General features: G+C 41.5%; 2 protein-coding genes across 7 annotated transcripts; both read right to left on the bottom strand.

Annotated features, from left to right (window-relative positions):
- Positions 1–1,058: 1,058 nt before the first annotated feature.
- LOC115755379 (E3 ubiquitin-protein ligase RING1-like) lies at positions 1,059–2,391 on the bottom strand. 4 transcript variants are annotated; one of them, XM_030694749.2, is made up of 3 exons: positions 1,998–2,391; positions 1,763–1,820; positions 1,059–1,675 (listed from the first exon to the last, which is right to left on the bottom strand). In XM_030694749.2, the coding sequence occupies exons 1-3, from the start codon at positions 2,106–2,108 to the stop codon at positions 1,326–1,328; spliced, it is 519 nt and encodes a 172-aa protein (XP_030550609.1). In that variant the 5' UTR covers positions 2,109–2,391; the 3' UTR covers positions 1,059–1,325. The 4 variants fall into 4 exon arrangements, with proteins under 4 accessions (XP_030550609.1, XP_048140615.1, XP_030550608.1 ...); XM_048284658.1 differs by having other exon boundaries at positions 1,059–1,820; positions 1,998–2,387; XM_030694748.2 differs by having other exon boundaries at positions 1,059–1,781; positions 1,959–2,386.
- A 9,406-nt stretch (positions 2,392–11,797) lies between these two features.
- Positions 11,798–15,997, bottom strand: LOC115755359 (protein NSP-INTERACTING KINASE 1-like). 3 transcript variants are annotated; one of them, XM_048284209.1, is made up of 12 exons: positions 15,509–15,997; positions 15,065–15,428; positions 14,810–14,942; positions 14,537–14,608; positions 14,305–14,448; positions 14,110–14,181; positions 13,949–14,008; positions 13,765–13,862; positions 13,482–13,628; positions 13,026–13,367; positions 12,530–12,909; positions 11,798–12,416 (listed from the first exon to the last, which is right to left on the bottom strand). In XM_048284209.1, exons 2-12 carry the CDS (start codon positions 15,183–15,185, stop codon positions 12,096–12,098), a joined length of 1,890 nt encoding a protein of 629 aa, XP_048140166.1. In that variant the 5' UTR covers positions 15,186–15,428; positions 15,509–15,997; the 3' UTR covers positions 11,798–12,095. The 3 variants fall into 3 exon arrangements, with proteins under 3 accessions (XP_048140166.1, XP_030550582.1, XP_030550581.1); XM_030694722.2 differs by lacking the exon at positions 15,509–15,997 and having other exon boundaries at positions 13,482–13,625; positions 15,065–15,469; XM_030694721.2 differs by lacking the exon at positions 15,509–15,997 and having other exon boundaries at positions 15,065–15,468.
- Positions 15,998–17,510: the final 1,513 nt, after the last annotated feature.

Below are 17,510 nucleotides of genomic sequence, written 5' to 3'. Positions count from 1 at the left end.
ATCTTTGTTGAAATGCAGTAACTAGGTGTACATATTTACCAATACCCACTGTCTGATAGTGTGCAACTTAGCTTTTCTGAAGTACCTTCAAGAAAAGTGAAAACTGCAGGAGAAATCCCAAGGCAGAAGTGCAATTTCTTTTGTCTTCAGATGTATAATAGATAAAACACTCTTACTTACAATAACGAATTGAATCTAAATGTCAGAAACCAAGTCTAAATGCTTAAAAATAGTCCAGTTTGTCACGGGTGCCAAACCACCAATATAGAGGAAGATGGCCTTCCCTCTCTGATTAAGGTTATGTGCCAGCAAAGGTTTCAAAGTGCTCTTGCAGAAATAAAATCCTAATGACTTTGTTCAGACCTACTAGACAATCATTAACAGATTAAGAGTCTGTCAAGAATAAAAGTAAATTTCTTGAGCAACTATATTTCTCTCCGACAGCAATTTTTGGCCGAACCCTAACAGCATTTGAATCAACAAATCAGTTTGTAACTTGAACTTGTCTAGAATTCTTAACATTGGTTAGTTCACCCAACTTTCCTCGATATAAAGCAAAACAACTTAAGCGAAAATTAAATACTAAAATCTACCTCATTATCTCATTATGTTTAAACGTAACAACGGTCAACTCATGATCTAAAGGAAGTAATGACTAAAATCAAAAACCAGAGTACTTCCATATGGATAAAATTCCTTTCCACCAGTTCATACAAGAGTCAGAAAGCCAGTCAAGCTTTTGGCGCGTAAAATAATTGTTTGTTAGAACTCGTACGAGAGCTTCAGTCCCTTGATCATGCTCACCAGTCAAAACACATAATTTGTTGAGTTTCTCCAACACCTGCAAGAACAATTTATGGAACTATCCTCTGCCAAGGTATTCTAATCGCGGTCAAAAGTTAAAACCCATTCCTGAGCCCTGACCAATATAAGTTCTACGAAGACTATCTTTCGTCTTCATATCGCATCACACTCACAAAATTCAAATGAAACCCATATCTATACATATGCGGTCTTTCATCACCCTGAAAAAAGGAGTTGAAAGGTACTTAATCGGCTCACGGAATGGTAGTTACAAACTGCTAAAGAACATTGTACGCTATACTTAGCTAGAACCTCAGAGATATGTAACCAGTTAATTGTAACATAACCTAGGCTATACATAGAGGCACCATATCTGGATGAAACTTCGGAATACATGCAACTCTGGAAAAAATCACATCATTTCTTTGAAGCAATCAACACTGAACTGGTAAAAAGCTCGAAGATAATCACCATTCAGATCATTCATCAACTACACTGTGTTTCCGTGTAACTTGCACATCTCAAATCGGCGTATCACTGTGCAGTCCACCACCATGCATACCTCCATCCCTCACGGTTCTCCAGCCTCCCAGCCTCGAGTCATCTTTTGGCAACTCAAACCGGCAAACCGGGCACGTGTTATGCATCCTCAACCACGGCAAGATGCAGTCTTGATGGTAGCGATGCACGCAAGGTAACACCTTCACCTTCTCCCCCTCCACGTACTTGTCCTTGCAAACCGCACAAATCCCATCACCACTTCCCAATCCCCCTTCGCTCACGGTAATCAGAGGCAGGTTCTCCACTACTCTTGCCGACGCCCGCGAATTGTCTCTTCCGGCTATCTCATTCCTCAGAATCTGCTGCGACACTGCAGTGAAACTCTCATCGGGATCAACATGGTCACCTTGAATGAGCAATTCAGGATCCGAATCGAAATTAGGGTTTACGCGAAAACCTTCCGGGAAGAAACTGAACCAGAACACCTGATCGGAGTCTTGCAATGGCTCTTCTTGATAGGGCGATGCCATCATTCGCTCAATCTCCTCCCAATCAGACTCTTCTCTCATATTAACCTGCGAATCCGACGCGACCGAGTCCAAAGGCTCCGAGTTCAAGTCCAAGTCAATTCCGCTGATTTCGACTCCGCTGTGCGAGAACTCCTGATCAGGGTCTTGCAATGGCTCTTCTTGCTCGGGCGATGCCATCATTCGCTCAATCTCACCAATTGCTACTTCAACCTCCTCCTCCCAATCAGACTCTTCTCTCACATTAAGCCGCGAATCCGACGCCACCGAGTCCATATATGCTCCGAGTTCCCAGTCCGAGTCGATTCCGCTGATTTCGACTCCGTCGCAAGTTAAGTCGGCTCCCCGGGGACAACGGACACGACACAGAAGGCTCGGAGGGCCAGTCAGAGCGTTCGTCGTACTCGGTCCCCAACCCTAGGTCTCGCTCCTCGTCCGTACGGCCGGACATGATCTTGACGACGTCATAGCGAGGCTAATCGACGAGGTCGAGGTCGAGGTCGAGGTCGGAGTGGGAGAGGGACGTCGAAGTCTTCAAATTCTGATTCGTGAGAAGACACGGCCGGGACGATAAATCGACGAATCCCACGGGGCGAGCAGAAACTGTCGTTATCAGACCCTACAATGTATCAACATGCTTAATTTAAGTTAACAAAACTTGCTAACTGTGGCTTAGGATGAGAAAAACAAATTAGATGTGAATTATACGTTTAAGATATTCATCTCAAATTAAGATAAAATGTATCACGTCTTCAGGTAACGATGGACATATTAGCGGCACAATTATTTTTTCCCCTTCTTTTCAAAACTAGATGGATAAAAAAGATGGACACGTTGACTTATGATTCCGAAAATCGAATCAAGCATATGATAATTCACAACATCAAATACCATTCGATTTGTTAGAAGTCGAACAGCCTTTATGCCGCCTTGAAAATTCGTTACGTGAAAACTTAAGTTTGGTTCAAGGTCATGTTTTGATAGAATTTTATTTCTCAACTTTAGTTTTGCAATGTGGTCCTCACTAAAGATTATTTTTTTGCAATAAGCTCCTCTTAACTTTCTCGTTTGTGTGATTATATTCTTTGGTCAATCGCTTTCTGTAAATCATCAAATAAATTAGTGGTATGGAATTGCTGATATAGTACGAAATGGCACGCTATGCATATGTGACACCAAATAAGCAATAACGAATTGGAAACAGAAGGAAAGAAAAACTCTGATTTGCGAATGTGGGCTTAGGATAACAAAAGAAAATTACAATGGATATTCATCTCATTCCACGTGTCATATAATGACCGACATGTTAACGCCATAAAAAAAAAAATTCTAGTCTTTTCTAAAGTAAATAGATAAAAAGATAAGCAAGTTGACTCATCATTCTAAAAACCAATTTGAGTATAAATTCATGTTATCAAATAATGTCTAATTTTTGTCATTTGCGTAAATTGAATGACCACATTGAAGATTTTTCAATAGTTCAGAAATCACATTGAACAAATTTAAAGTTCAGAAATGATATTGCACATCAAAACAAATTCATAAATCATTTATGTCGTTTTCCTGGAATATTTATTGGAAGTAGAATAGTCTTTACACTGCCTTGAAAATTTGTTGCATGCAAACTTAAGTTTGGGTCAAGGTCGTGTTTTGATAAAATTATATTTTTCAACTTAAATTTTGCAATTTGATAATTTTAGTTTCTGCAATCAACTTCTCTAACTTTCTCTTTTGTGCAGCCATATTCTTTGGACAACCGCATTCTCTAAATCATTATATAAATTAATGGCGTGGCATTGCTGATATGACACGACATGGCACGCAATGCTTATATGACACCAAATAAGCAAAAAAACGAGTGGGGAAGACAAGGTAAAAAAAAACTCTGATTGATCATATTCGAAAAATCTTCTATAATATTTTGAACAAAAGTCAAAAGATTAGACCTTTTCCACATGGGATTATGATTTGCGAATGCCATCGAGGCCTCTGCTTTTCCCATCCCTCTGCTTTATAATCTGAAACGCATTCCTACTACAGTTCAATTTCAAGAAAGAAGAAAAAGGACAAAGTCCGCAAATGAAAAGAGACGACAGTGGAGTGAAAGCAAGAGGTCAATGATCTATTTCTTTGAGTGATTTGTCCAAGACTATCCTGCTCTAGCTTAGGCTGAGACTGGACTGTCAACGCTATTTTTACTTGAATTAGCGTGGCTCAATTCAACTTCAGAGGTCGTGGTCCCTTTTTTTGTTATGTTCTCTAGATTAATTGTTCCTCATTTCGCAATGTTACTTCGATTTGTGGCTTTTATGATTCTGGTATGCTAGTTCATGCTTTGCCGCTTCTTTTTCGTTCGACTTTCTTGGTCGATATGCTTTGCTGGTTGATGTTCACACGTGACGATACCTACATCAGTTTTTTGCATAAGTCGATGTGCATCAATTTTGAGATGTACGAGCCTGGTCATAGCTAGGATGTTGTAGAATCTTATTTGTACTCTTTACTATACTATTTTGTTTCTTGTGGGATTTTTATTTGCTTTATGTGTGAAGCCAATTTCTATTATTTGTTTTAATGTAAGAATTGTTTCCAATTATTGTTCTCTTTATGTGATTGAGTTTGCATACACTAATAAAATTCTAAAGGGATTCAATAAGGATAAATATTCAGCAGGAATAGTTCCAATACAGAAAAAGGGGCAAATTTAGCCTTATGCAAAGTCTGAAAAGTGAATTGGAACAAGAATAAACTACAAGTATTCCCTATGCATATGTTGTTGGGATCTTAATGTATGCCCAAACTTGCACCGGACCAAACATCGATTATGTTGCCATAATATTGGGCAAGTATCAAAGTAATCCAGAATTGGATCACTGGAAAATCGCAAAGAAAGTTCTCAGATACTTGCAAGTATTTAAAAAAAAAAAAAACATATACTCACTTATAAAAGATCTAATCATCTTAAGGTGATTGGATATTCGGATTCCGATTTAGCCGAACGTGCAGTCAATGATTGTTGCATCCATAATGGAGGTTGAGTTTGTGGCATGTTTTGAGGCGACTATTCACGAGAAATGGCTCCAGAACTTTATTTCGGGGCTTGTGATTGTTGGCATTATTGTCGGGCTGCTGAAAAAAGTTAATACGATAATTCTGCAGCAGTTTTCTTCATTAAGAACGACAAGTATTCTAACGGTACGAAACTTATGGAAATTAAATACCTATTCGTCAAAGAAGAAGTTCAAAAACAGAGAGTGTCAAATGAGCAAATTAGCACCAATCTTATGATTGCTAATCCATTAACAAAAAGGACTGTCGCGATAAACATTTAATGAACATGTTGAAAGGGTGGGCATTATTAGACGCATTAATGAGTTTGTATTACAACTCTATTAAGTTTGACACTCCGAGCTCATTTATGTGTTTCTGATATATCATGTCTTTCACTTAGTATACATGATGGAAATAGATAAATGTTTGATAGGGTAATCTCTAATAGAGACATTATAATTTGATCATTATTATATTTCTTATTTATGAATTATGATAAGGAGAGAGCTATAGTCGTAGTACATAGAAGGGACTGTGTCTATTAATGACACACAAGCACTAAGACTCGGATTAATCTTCTTTACTTTATTGTGAATATTATGTGATAGCCAATTTAAAGAAAAGTTATAACATGATGTTATTGTCCACATTATGATATTGGCCAAATGGGAGAATGTAAAAATAAATGCGGCCAATATGGTGTTTTTAACAATGGTTTAAAAATTACTTCATGTTATAATTAATTTGTGTTGGTTATTAAAGTCATAACTAAAAAGACACAACTCTTCATGTGCGTTGATGAATGGCCTATTGAAGAGGTGTCTATTGATAACCTATATTTAAAAGGAAGTCTAGTCCTCTCTCCACCCTATCAATGACGACGTTTTAACGTAATAACATAAGTTATCTCTCTCCATTAGAAACAATATAAAGGCACAGAGGTTTAAGGGAGAGAAACCAGGTTCTTCATCATCTCCGTTTTCCGACGCAATAATCAATGCTTGAAGAATCGCTATGCAAAAAGGTATGGCTTCATCCCTCTCGGAACGTGAAAGTCTTGAAGATCAATGATCTTTGTCAATGAATTTCTGCATAAAGTATTACGTTAATGCTTACACATGGTAGATATTCTGGTTTTTGGGGCTGAAGCCAAGGAAGGTCGAGAGATTTCTGAGGGCAAAAGAACATCTCAAGTGTCAATATTTGTGTACGGCGCTCACTTTGGTGCCAATATATTTTTTTATTACTTAAGTGTCAATTTTTATGAAAAATGATTATTTAAGTGCCAACTCCGGTGAGGTCGAATTAACACTAAAGTGATCATTCTTACTCCGATTTAGCACTAAAGTGATCATTTTTTGGATCACTTAAGTGCCAATTTTTTTAAGAAATAATTATTTAAATACCAACTCGGGTAAGGTAGTCGAAATTTCTCGCCATTGGTACTAAAGTGATAGTTTTTTCTCCGATTTGACACTTAAGTGATCCCAAAATAAATATTGACACCAAAGTGAGCGTCGTACATAAATATTAACACTTGGGGTGTCCTTATGCCGCTTTCTAAGACAGCAACATCCGAATGGAACCCCTCACGATCTTTTGTTTCGAGACCTAAGGGAGTTTGCGAGGATCATCAAACAAGCTCAGCCCATCACTCCTTTCTCATATCACGTCGCGCCCTTCGCTTTCCCTTTCGTCGAACATAACATCGAGAAATACGATACGTTTAATAACACTGAAAAATACGGCACCCGTCGCTTTCCCTCTCGCTTGGTGTCACCCAAACCATTGTGACTACAGGTAAAGCTGGTGAGGTCGCCTTGCCCGGATAAGGTCAAGGTCCGAGCGAGGCCAGGCAAGAACCGCAACCATCCTAGTGGCCGATGAGGGCTTCGTGGTCGTTGTCCAATGGCTAGCGATCGTGGCGGGCGATCGGCTTGCCGGTCATAATGAGAAAAAAAAAATAAAAGGGAAAAAAAAAGCAAAAAAGATGAAAAGCAAAAAGAAAATAAAAAAGAAAGATGCCATTATACAACTATTTGGCCTTTCCTCTCTCGAGAGCATATCCACCAAGAATAGGAAAGGTATTTTATGTGCAGATACACCACGCGTACTTGCGACACTTGATCTAATTTACCAATCCAAAGGAGATGCATTCACAGATTGGCGAAGTAAGAAGATATTGATAATATAAAGGTGATTTGTCGGTTACATCATATCATAACAGATTCGCAATTTAGGATACTTTCTCCACGAACGAAACCACAAATGTTTCTGTCACGCCCCGATCCTCGAGCACGCGCATCTTTGCCAACTCGTCCATCGGGTTATAAAGGATAGCGTCCCAGGTACGCTACCAACCTTCAATACTTAACTACACATGCTGAAACATATAATACTCCCGGACAATAATATAAGAGAGGGATAGGTCAGTAGGAAAGTGAATCAATTCAAAAACATGATTTCATTTATAGACAGGTCACACGCCAACCGAGATGACTCGCTAATTAGCCTCATACTTCGGGGCACGGAAGGATTAACTTTGTATCTACTCCAAATAAGGTTACATCACTCTCGTCCTTATCATCTTTTCAAAGAACTACTAGCTCTATCACTTAGAACCCGAAAATAGTTTAACAACAACAGGGTGAAATGTAAATCTTAGTGAGTCAACGCCTAAGCCCGGCTAGGGCGTTGATTTGCTCATAACCCCTACTAAGTAGTAATAGAATCATAGTATAAATTTTTCAGTCACATGCGTGCTTACCTACCAGAAGCCACATATAATATAATGTAAAACATGACGTGACAGTCATGTCAATCAATCAATTCATGGGCCAGGCATCACATCATCTCGTCCAGAACGTCTTATCAATCAATCGCATACCTCAATGCAAATATCTCAATCATATGCAACTCATCCACCAGATTACCACACAAGATGCAATGATAACTCGGATATGTGTGAATATGTGCCTCCGTCGTTCTACTCAATCCGTCCCATACCAGATTTCATAGTCAAGATGCGCACACACTCGTCCATGAACGAGTCACAATTGCATACAATTCAATTATTAATGATCGTTTGGCCTTGCACACTAGACAGTTGGTGCTCTTCTAACAAGACCAGGCATCGTTCCTTACTTCCGGCGACGGCATCCGATAGTTCGTGTGATTCCGATCGATACGGCACGAAACTACCAAAAATCCCTATAAGGGCTTTAGTCCGTCACAAGTTGCAAATGACATCCGCTCAATCCGATGATATAGAAAGGCATGCATCTAATAAGTCGTGGAATTCTGATCGACACGACACGATATTGTCGGGGAAGATCCATTATATGACCATTCAAACACACTTAGCAATCCATCGGTTCATAATTCCATTTTCAGCCATATGTTCACTCGATATGTTTGTGACTTGGCCCAAGGCCGTTTTCATGCCAATATATGCAATTGATGCCAAATGTGGTCATACGAATGCATAGAATTATCCACTCAACTCTGCACGCATAGCGAGCGATTAAGCCCCAAATCGAACATCCAATCAATCGATAGATAATCAATCCATTCAATCAAACAATCAATATAACGATCGATTCAAGCAAGGCCAAGCATATCAATACGAGAATTCAATCCAATCTCGCTTATTTGGACTCGCTTAGTACATCAATTCATTATTAACCAATCTGATTCGTCAACCGAACGTACACTCGTCTCTAACCTATTGCTCGCTCGCAATCAAACAATAACAATCATTTGATCAATCAATTAAATCCAATTAGCCACATAACCCTAACTAACCGGACCAACTTAACTAATTATGGCCATTGAACCCGAACCAAGTTTCTAACCTAAACCAGCCCTAATCGAATTACCTAAATACCTAATAATCTAAATAAACTAATCCGAACATAATTAGCGATCTAATTAAGGATTAGAGATCGACTCACAATTAAATACACGAGGCAAGTACAGCGTCGGTCCACCGAAGTCTCGGGCTTGGGCATAGCTGGCACGAATCCTCGAACATTCGACCCAAATCCTAGGCCACGGACTCGGACACTTGGGCTCACGGGCTCGGCCAATCGACACACTTGTCCGGACATACAAGCACAATTTCTTGGTCCACTTGGCCCACGGACCTGGCACATAGCCCAAGCTCTCGGCCAATTTGCTTTGCACATGGCCTAGCTCAATTGGGTATGGCCCAGGACCAAAACGGGACGCGGCCCGTGAAACAGGGTACTGGCTGAACCGAAAACGGGGCAGGGGCTGCGAACAGGGGCTGTTCTTGGCTCTTCCAATGGCCTACGAGCTGGTGGCGGGTGGTGGGAGGCTTGGCGACCCTTGAAGGATGTTGAGGGAGGTGGTCGGAGGTTCACGATGGCCGAAGTTATCGCGGGAAGGGCAGAATAGACGCGGCCAGAGCAGGGAAGCAGAGTAGAAAATAGAGCAGAAGCTGGTCGAGGTTTTGGGCTACTGCTTGGGACTCCACCGGTGTCGGGGCTTCGTAGGGCTGATAGTGGAGGTCTGTAGAGGCCTGAGGGCCGTCGGAGATCGGCTGAGCTGGCCAGTAGGGGCCGGAGCAGCAAGCAACAGCGGTAAGGGCAGTACATGCATGAAATAGGGCAGACAGAGCAGTGTCTCGGGTTTGAGCTGTTCAGGTTCTCCGGCAGTTTCACGACGGCTGCCGGCGATCGAGGGTGGTAGCTAGAGGTCGATGGAGGGTTGAGGTGGTGTTGGTGGTCGGGAGCCACTGCAGCAGCGGAAATCTGAGCAAAGAAGCAGCAGACGTAAAACAGGGGACTCCGGTTGTGGGGCTGTCTCGCGACTGTTCTGGGTTGCTGCAACGATGACGGCGGTGGTGGTGATGGTCTTGAGTGGTGGATGGAATGGTGGCTGATGGTTGGAGGTGATGGCGGTGGCTATGCTTGCAAGAAGTGAAGGCAGAAGAAGAAAAGAAGAGAAGGAAGAAGAAAAAGAAGAGGCGGAAGAGGAGTTAACGTGGGAGAGAGAGAGCGAGAGAAATCTAGAATTTTTTTTTTTATTAGGGGGCTGAATTGATAAGGTGGGGTCCGCTAAATTAATTTGCTTGTTCTCTAGCAAATAAAATCCTAAGGGTATTTTCGTAATTTCCAACTTTAGCCGAGGGCATTTTGGTAATTTTGCAACCAAGGGCATCTCGGACATCCGGCTATCCGACAGAGGGTAATTTAGTCCAATCTCGGGCCGGTTTGATCAAAACGAGGCTCGAGCGCTAGAATTCCAATTCTAAAGCGCAACGACTAAACAATCGAAACCTAAACTATTTCGAACGTCGCCTTGAGAAATATCCAAATATCGTCACTTAATTCCTTAAAATCCAATATTTTGCGATGAACTGATATTCAATATCAAACCCTTTGTTGAATTCAGATATCTTGCGGTGGTCAAAAATCCAGGACGTCACGGTTTCTCTCTACATTCAAGTTTTGTCGGCCCACACCTCCTCTGTCATCACAGCCACGAAATCACCCCAAGCCCAGTGACCCCCTCGACCCTTCGCCGCCCGAGCAATTTCCTCCGTCCCCGGCTCGATCTTTTATCGCAGATCGTTGTTTTGACACCACCGAACCAGAAACAAATTGTTTGCAGGGAAGATTTTTCTTCACATGGATGGGCCAGGGCCTGTGTTGAGCGTCATGGAATCGGACATGCTCAAGAAATATTTTCAAAGGATCCAAGAGTTTGAAAAGCCACGTCTCATGAAAATAATTCCATGGGCAAAGTGGATGTGTGGCCTCACCTGGAGCGTTCGAGCAGCGATGTGATCTCTAGAACTGTTCTTGGTAGTAGCCATGAGCAAGGCAAGCGCGTTTTCCTCCTTCAGAAAGAACTGGTGCACCTCTCTGGTAAGGCTAGTCACTTCGCATTTACCCCTGATCGAGGTAGAGGCGAGATTAATGTTTCAGTATGTCATTCTGAGATCTTTGAATGATGAGATCGACTATATCGCGAATTGACTTGCTATGAAGGGAACTTGCAAAAATCTGGAGATGGTGGAAAAATCATTGTACCTTCATTGGGAAAATTTCGAAAAAAGTCTTGAACTTATTGTAATTGTATCAATTCAGTCCTAAATATCTTTTTGTTATCACTTTTGTCGTAAATAATTTACACTTGCGCCAATTCAATACCTCCCGCCAACTTTGACTGGCCGGTGCCGATAGAAATAAACTAAGGAGATTTAGGATCAAAGATCGAGTTGAGCTCACATATGAAGGAACAGAGCATGTGCCCGAAATGTGCTGCATAGCTTTGTGGTTGCGCGATACTTATACCAGTACAACAATCATATTTAGATGATGTGAGATTAGAGACATGTCTAAAATATCCGAAATCCAACACGAGCGTCCACAGAGTTCGAGACATTATTATTTCAATGCAAATATCTTATTAGCGATAACTCGAGACCTTCCTCTCTTATGCTTACCAATATTGACTAATTACAAAATCTATGTATTATTCCTAGATGCCCTCCAAGAGTCATTTTTGTGGCACTTGGGAACTACCACTTATTTAGTTATTGTTGAAGTTATTGTTGGTGTCTCACATCGGTAGTAAATGGGTCCCGTACGCTTTTTATATTCATGTGGTCTCCCTCCACCTATCGCCTTAAGCTTTTGGGTTGGACTTTTTAACATGGTATCATAGCCAATATTATTCCTTTTCGCATATTTGATCAAGTATTTGGTCAATTTCCACATGTCGCTCATAATCCGGCTTACACCTTTTCGCGTATTTGGTCAAGTATTTGGTCAATTTTCACATGCCACTCGTAATCCGGCTTGCACGTGAGTAGATTATGTAAGTTAGACATGTGATGACGCATCCCATTCAACAAACTGCAGTCAAAATTCGAGTACTAGAACTTCAGTTCAAGAAAAGAGTGTCCATTTCAAAGACCAAAATCTGTACAGTTGCAAACAAACACTGAAGCCGTTCGGAGCCAACCTATATTCCATCGACTATAATACAAGTACATATGCTCATCTAGTGCTCACACATTCCAGATAGCTCTCAGATCTCTCGTGTAATCCCTTACAATGTTTACCCCGTTTTAACATGAATCCATTTTCTCTCTATATGCAATAGCTATAAGCTGTTTCAACCTCCCCCCTTTCCAAAACTATAGATTTCATCAATTCTTCGACGAAAAAAGAACCACAGTCACCTAGGGCCCGAGAGCTCCATCGCCTGGACCAGCAAGGAAGAATCGTCGGTGAGATCGGAGTATCTGTCTGATGATGAGAACTCATGGGGCTTGCCTTTGTTCGCTTCAACTCTCTGAGAGGCTTCCCATCTCTCGGCGAGGCCGTCACCTTCGAGCATTCGGACCACTTCCGACATCTTTGGCCTGTGAGCGGGAAGGTACTGGGTGCATAGGAGTGCAACTTGTACTATTTCCTCGAGCTCAATCCGATCGTAGTTGCTTCGGAGGTCCTTGTCAACGAGCATTTCCAGTTTCTTCTCTTGATGAATTTTCTTCACCTGAAGTGATCGCTCAATGTAAGCCAAGCGAGGTTAACCGTAGGTCATCAATAATATGAGAACATTAGGATTTATATCAGCTAATACACTCTTTGTAATGAAGTTTCACTTACCCAATCGAGCATCGCTCCTTTCTGATTAGCAGCCTTGCCAAACTCTAGTGCTCTCTGTCCAGTGATCAACTCGAGGAGAAGAATCCCAAATCCGAACACGTCCGTCTTCTCAGAGGATTGCCCCGTGGAGAGATACTCGGGGGCTATATGACCCACGGTGCCTCTCACAGCCGTGGTCACATGCGAGTCCTGGTGATCCAAAAGCTTTGCCAGCCCAAAATCTCCAACCACAGCCTCGCAGTAGTCATCGAGCAATATATTTGCCGCCTTAACATCTCTATGGATTATCTTTGGATCACATTGCTCGTGGAGGTACAGTAATCCCCGTGCAGCTCCTAAGGCGATTCTCTTCCTTGTGCCCCAATCCAAGACCGGCTTCCCTGAGAAGCACAATGCAGGTCTTTCTTATACCTTTGAAAGCTAATGCGGCATCAAAACTGTCTACATCTTTAGCTTTTCAACTCAGTTTCTCATTTAGAAAAGAGTCAGGCTTTACCTTTGAGACGAGAAGCAACACTACCGTTGGACATGAATGGGTAGATAAGGAGCTTTTCCGCAGGCGTGATGCAAAACCCATACAACCTGAGGAGGTTGCGATGCACCGCTAGACTGATCATTTCGATTTCTGTCTGGAATTGGATCTCACCCCCAACAGCGTTCGCGTCTTTAAGCCTCTTGACAGCGATGAGCGTGCCATCTTGAAGAACACCCTTGTAGACATGTCCAAAGCCACCCTTGCCGAGAATGTTCTTGCTGCTGAAATTATTTGTGGCAATCTGAAGTTCCCTAAAGTGGAACCTCCTCAAGTTCCCTAGCGAAGTTTCCTCATGATGCCCATCTGAATTTCCGAAAGGAAGATACCATAAGCTCAAGTGCCTAGTTAAATTCAGGCATCCAGACATATATCATACCACACAAAGATTGATTTTAGGATTTGTAATTTTTTACGAACCCTTGACATCGAAGAATGTGGGTTGGTTGTGCCTTTGTCTTAACCAAAGAAGTATGCCGAAGGCCAGAATGATGAGACAGACACAACCAATGCTTGACGCCAAGGCAAGGGCTACTTTGTGATTTTCACGTCTGCTGGAGGGTACCGCTGCATTAAAGGTTCAAAGACAGGTTAGGAAGAAAGCACCGAGACCTTGAAAAAGAGATTCCTATTTAACACAAAGTCAAGATATGGAACTTTAACAGCCAAAGAGAAAATAGCATGCCGCAAAGTTCAGGCTTACTTTGAGAAGTATTTAAGCTCATGGACATAGGCATTAGTTGTGTTCCATAGCAGTCCGGCTCGGTACCAGTTGTGCATATCTGAGGGTTCCCGACAATGCTGCTCCACAAATAACAAAATTAAATGGTAACTGGTATAATCTTTACACACACACACGAGAGAGAGAGAGAGAGAGAGAGCATTACTTGAATGTTTTGGCCAGAATTCTTGGGACAGGGCCACTCAAATTATTGTAAGACAAATCACTGTAGGAATGACCAAGAACGATGGCATGAGAAAGTTATGCTCTCCAGAAGCACTTCCTATTCAACATATGCGCTTAGAGTCACAGAATTAGAACACTCACAGGAATGCAAGCTGAGTCATGTTGGCCAAAGAGCTCGGGAATGCCCCAGAGAGACTATTGTTGTTAAGCCTCCTGCAATCATTTCACACCAACCAAGCTATAAGTAGATGCATATAAATGCCAAGAAACACGGTTCTGGTATAAGTGCCACACGGGCTTTGTTTCTTTACATAATACTGTATAAGAAAGGCCTACATGTACTGAAGACTTTTCAGATGACCCAGTGATGCGGGGATTTCTCCGGTGAAGAAGTTATTGGAAAGATCGAGAGTGTGAAGCTTCGAAAGCCTCCCGAGCTCCGGAGGAAGCGGCCCTGTTATGTTGTTGTTCTGTAAGAGCCTGCATGCGTGAATAAAAACATTAACGGCAGTCGTTGCTTAACATCTTTAAAAGGAGCTCTGATCGAAATGGACTCTAAAATACTCACACGATCTGAAGGTTTGTCAAGTTGCCTATGCTTGGAGACAGAGTACCAGACAAGCTCTGGCTAGGAGTTCCCCTGCAATACATGACAACATAAACCATCTGAACTTTCAATTCACCTCGTACTATTTTTGCCATCACCCTTCATTTTTCTGAGGTTTATAACAACCACCACAGCTTTTTCATTTGATTTTTTGTGTTAAAAAAACTATTAAGCAATCTCCTACAGACACAAATTCCCACAAACAGAAGGGGAAGAAGGGGACTTGGTACTTACAGTCCAATAACTAAACTTTCAGGTGAACATGTGACCATAGTCCAGCTACATGGATCAACAGCATCCTTGTCCCAATTCTCAAGCACATTGTGAGGATCATGTAGACAGTCCTTTATGTGCATCAGAGCTTGCACTGAAATCATTCCCACGTCAAGCCAAAACCAAAAACGAAAGAAGAAAGAAAGCCCCAGAAGAAATCTTCGTTCTAATTACGGACAAAAACCAAGTGTGAGTTTAAAGAAGCGCCCATCTTACCTTCAAAGTTCACACCTTTGGGAGAGAGCAATCCATTCGCGGAATTCCAAATCCACAAGAAGACCACTAAACACAGAGCAGCTTCTTCACCTCTCTTCAGTCTCATTGTATTGAGATTCATCAGAAGCACAAAAAACCCAGATGGGCTAAGGCTAGATTAGTCCAAATCTGCTTGAAGCAAGTGATGGTGCAGATAGAAAGATAAAATCTCTCTGCAAATAACGACTCTTGGTTGCGGAGTGAGTTTCTAGTAAGAATAGAAACTTAAGGTATTTCACTGTTCGGGTGTCAGACCCAAGGGGGGTAGAGAGAGAGAGAGAGAGGCCTGCTTCCCTTGAATCATATAAAAGAGAAGAAGCATGCCCTGAGAAACTGGGATGGGGGAGGTCATCAAGGAAAGAATATTCAAATCACCCCATGCTCTTAAAGTGAACACAGACTTACCAAATCAAGGTGAGACTTTACAGAGGAGAGAATGGGAAATTCCCTTTGCTTTTTTTCAACAACTATGCATTTCCAACTAAGTTCTTCTCTTTAACAAAATATTCTTTCTAAGTACTAAATTCTTTTATTTAAAAAAAAAAAGATAAGAAGGAGGTCAGTACAGGATGTACCAAGGAAGCAAGCACTGAATATTAAGACCATAGAAGTTTACAAATGGTGGTGCCAAAAACCTCAGTACGGTAAACTTCTGTATCGGGGTCATATAATTGCCCCTGCGCAGGAAGCCTAGTGGTTGTCTTCTTCTAATTTTGCTGCATTCTTTACAGCTATAAACAACTTTTTCCCGTTTGATCTTTTGCTCGGTGGTTCTGACAGAGGACAAACACAAGCTGCGAGAATCAGGCTAAGTATTTGCTAAACTGTTGGTTACTTGTTCACGCATGCTTTGGACAAAAGAATAACACTTTGCTTGTGGGCTGTATAGCTCATGGGATACCAACAACATTCCTTGTGGTTGGCCATTTGAGAAAAAGCACGAAACACTAGAAGACGAAAAAAAAAGGGCAGGAGAACAGCAAAATGCTTTTGGTTTGTTTACTCAAGAAAAAGAATGTGAGAATCTCGAGGGGCTCGAGATTAGATGATGGATTTGGTCACCCACAGCACTTTCCACGGCCTTAGGCTCTGCTTTGCTTGAGTATCTTTGTTTGGATCTTTGCCATTTCTTTAATGCAAATGGAAATGTGAGCATACCCTGTTTCACTTTCGTGCTGTAAGTTCTTGAGGGGTTTTGCTTTATTGATTCCCACAACCCACTATCAGCTAACACAGTTGACAGAGAGAGAGAGAAACAGACAGTCTCTCTCTCTCTCTACTGTGTTGTTCAAAAAGAGAGAAGCTTTCAAAGGCAAAAGCTGACACCATTCTCTCTTGAATTATGAGAGAGAATCATGAAATGCTATGCCCGCGTGGAAACAGGGATATAGATCATGCCCCTGCGCTATTGAATTGTTTCGGTCTACTTTCAGCTACCCCTTTATTTTTCCTTTTTTTCTTTTTCTTTTCTCTCTCTTTTTGATTTTGGCCCCTTTCGTGTGGACCCAAAAGAAAATTCTCCTGTTTTTTCTTCTTTTTCCACTGTGCTTAACTGGATAGGGATCACAGGATTAGTGGCCAAGACCAAAGCTATGATTTCCTTTCTGGGGCAGGCAAATTGCATCAGAGACGCACTAGGCAATGGATGGAGGATGCACTTATTCTATTCGGGGCACTCAATTTTCATCCCAATTTCTTTGCATAGCGTCGCGTCACACAAATAAATCTAAATTTCGAAATTCGCAAGCATTCACAAATACGGCATTTTACATAGGAATTACGAAAAAAATAAATCCGAGTACGAGTGTGGCATGACAAGGAATTGATTCCTCGAGAGACCACAAAAGAACCCACTTCATTATCAATATTCAATACCCTCCCTAAATAACGTATTATTCGCCGGTCGATGGCCTCGAGTTGGATATCATAGTATAGCACAGGAGTACAAAAATCTCTCGAGAAACTGAGTGCCAAAAGTACATCAAAGTTGATGTTGAGCTTTTCTCAAGCTTTTGTGAGGAAAGAGCAAAGCACCAAGCATTGACTGCCCGGTAGTGTAGTTCAAATGTTACCATGCTTGCAATGCATCACACATCTTTCCTTTTTTCCTTTTTTTTTCTTCATTTTATTTTTTCTCCATAACATGATTCCCCCCCCCTTCATTTATAAACTTTTCTGCTTTAAAAATAAAATAAAATAAAAAAATAAGTGTTGAATGAGACTTATGGCTCGATGTAACTAGGTCAAGCTCAAGCTGAGAAATCCAAGGAACATCTTGCTCATCGGACGTATGGACGAACAGGGGACCCCCAATGCAATCGCAAGGTAGTGGCCATGGCCAAGCAAACCATAAGCAAGAAAAAAAGAAGAAGAGAGGGAATTGACCCAACATAAGAAGAGAACAGAA

The sequence above is a fragment of the Rhodamnia argentea genome, chromosome 8 (genome assembly GCF_020921035.1).
Source record: "Rhodamnia argentea isolate NSW1041297 chromosome 8, ASM2092103v1, whole genome shotgun sequence".
Classification (NCBI taxonomy): domain Eukaryota; kingdom Viridiplantae; phylum Streptophyta; class Magnoliopsida; order Myrtales; family Myrtaceae; genus Rhodamnia; species Rhodamnia argentea.
The sequence above is the reverse complement of the archived record's forward strand: the minus strand, read 5'-3'. Positions and strand labels throughout refer to the sequence as shown.

Excerpts from the sequence above, each read along its gene's own strand:
- LOC115755379 (XM_048284658.1), bottom strand. The coding sequence starts at position 2,108 with ATGGACTCGGTGGCGTCGGATTCGCGGCTTAATGTGAGAGAAGAGTCT. Across the intron at positions 1,821-1,997 it reads GAATGATGGCATCGCCCGAG|CAAGAAGAGCCATTGCAAGA; the intron begins CAAGAAGAGCCA and ends GCATCGCCCTAT.
- LOC115755359 (XM_048284209.1), bottom strand. The coding sequence starts at position 15,185 with ATGAATCTCAATACAATGAGACTGAAGAGAGGTGAAGAAGCTGCTCTG. Across the intron at positions 14,609-14,809 it reads GAAAGTTTAGTTATTGGACT|GGGAACTCCTAGCCAGAGCT; the intron begins GTAAGTACCAAG and ends CATGTATTGCAG. Across the intron at positions 13,629-13,764 it reads GAGCTTAAATACTTCTCAAA|CGGTACCCTCCAGCAGACGT; the intron begins GTAAGCCTGAAC and ends CCTTTAATGCAG.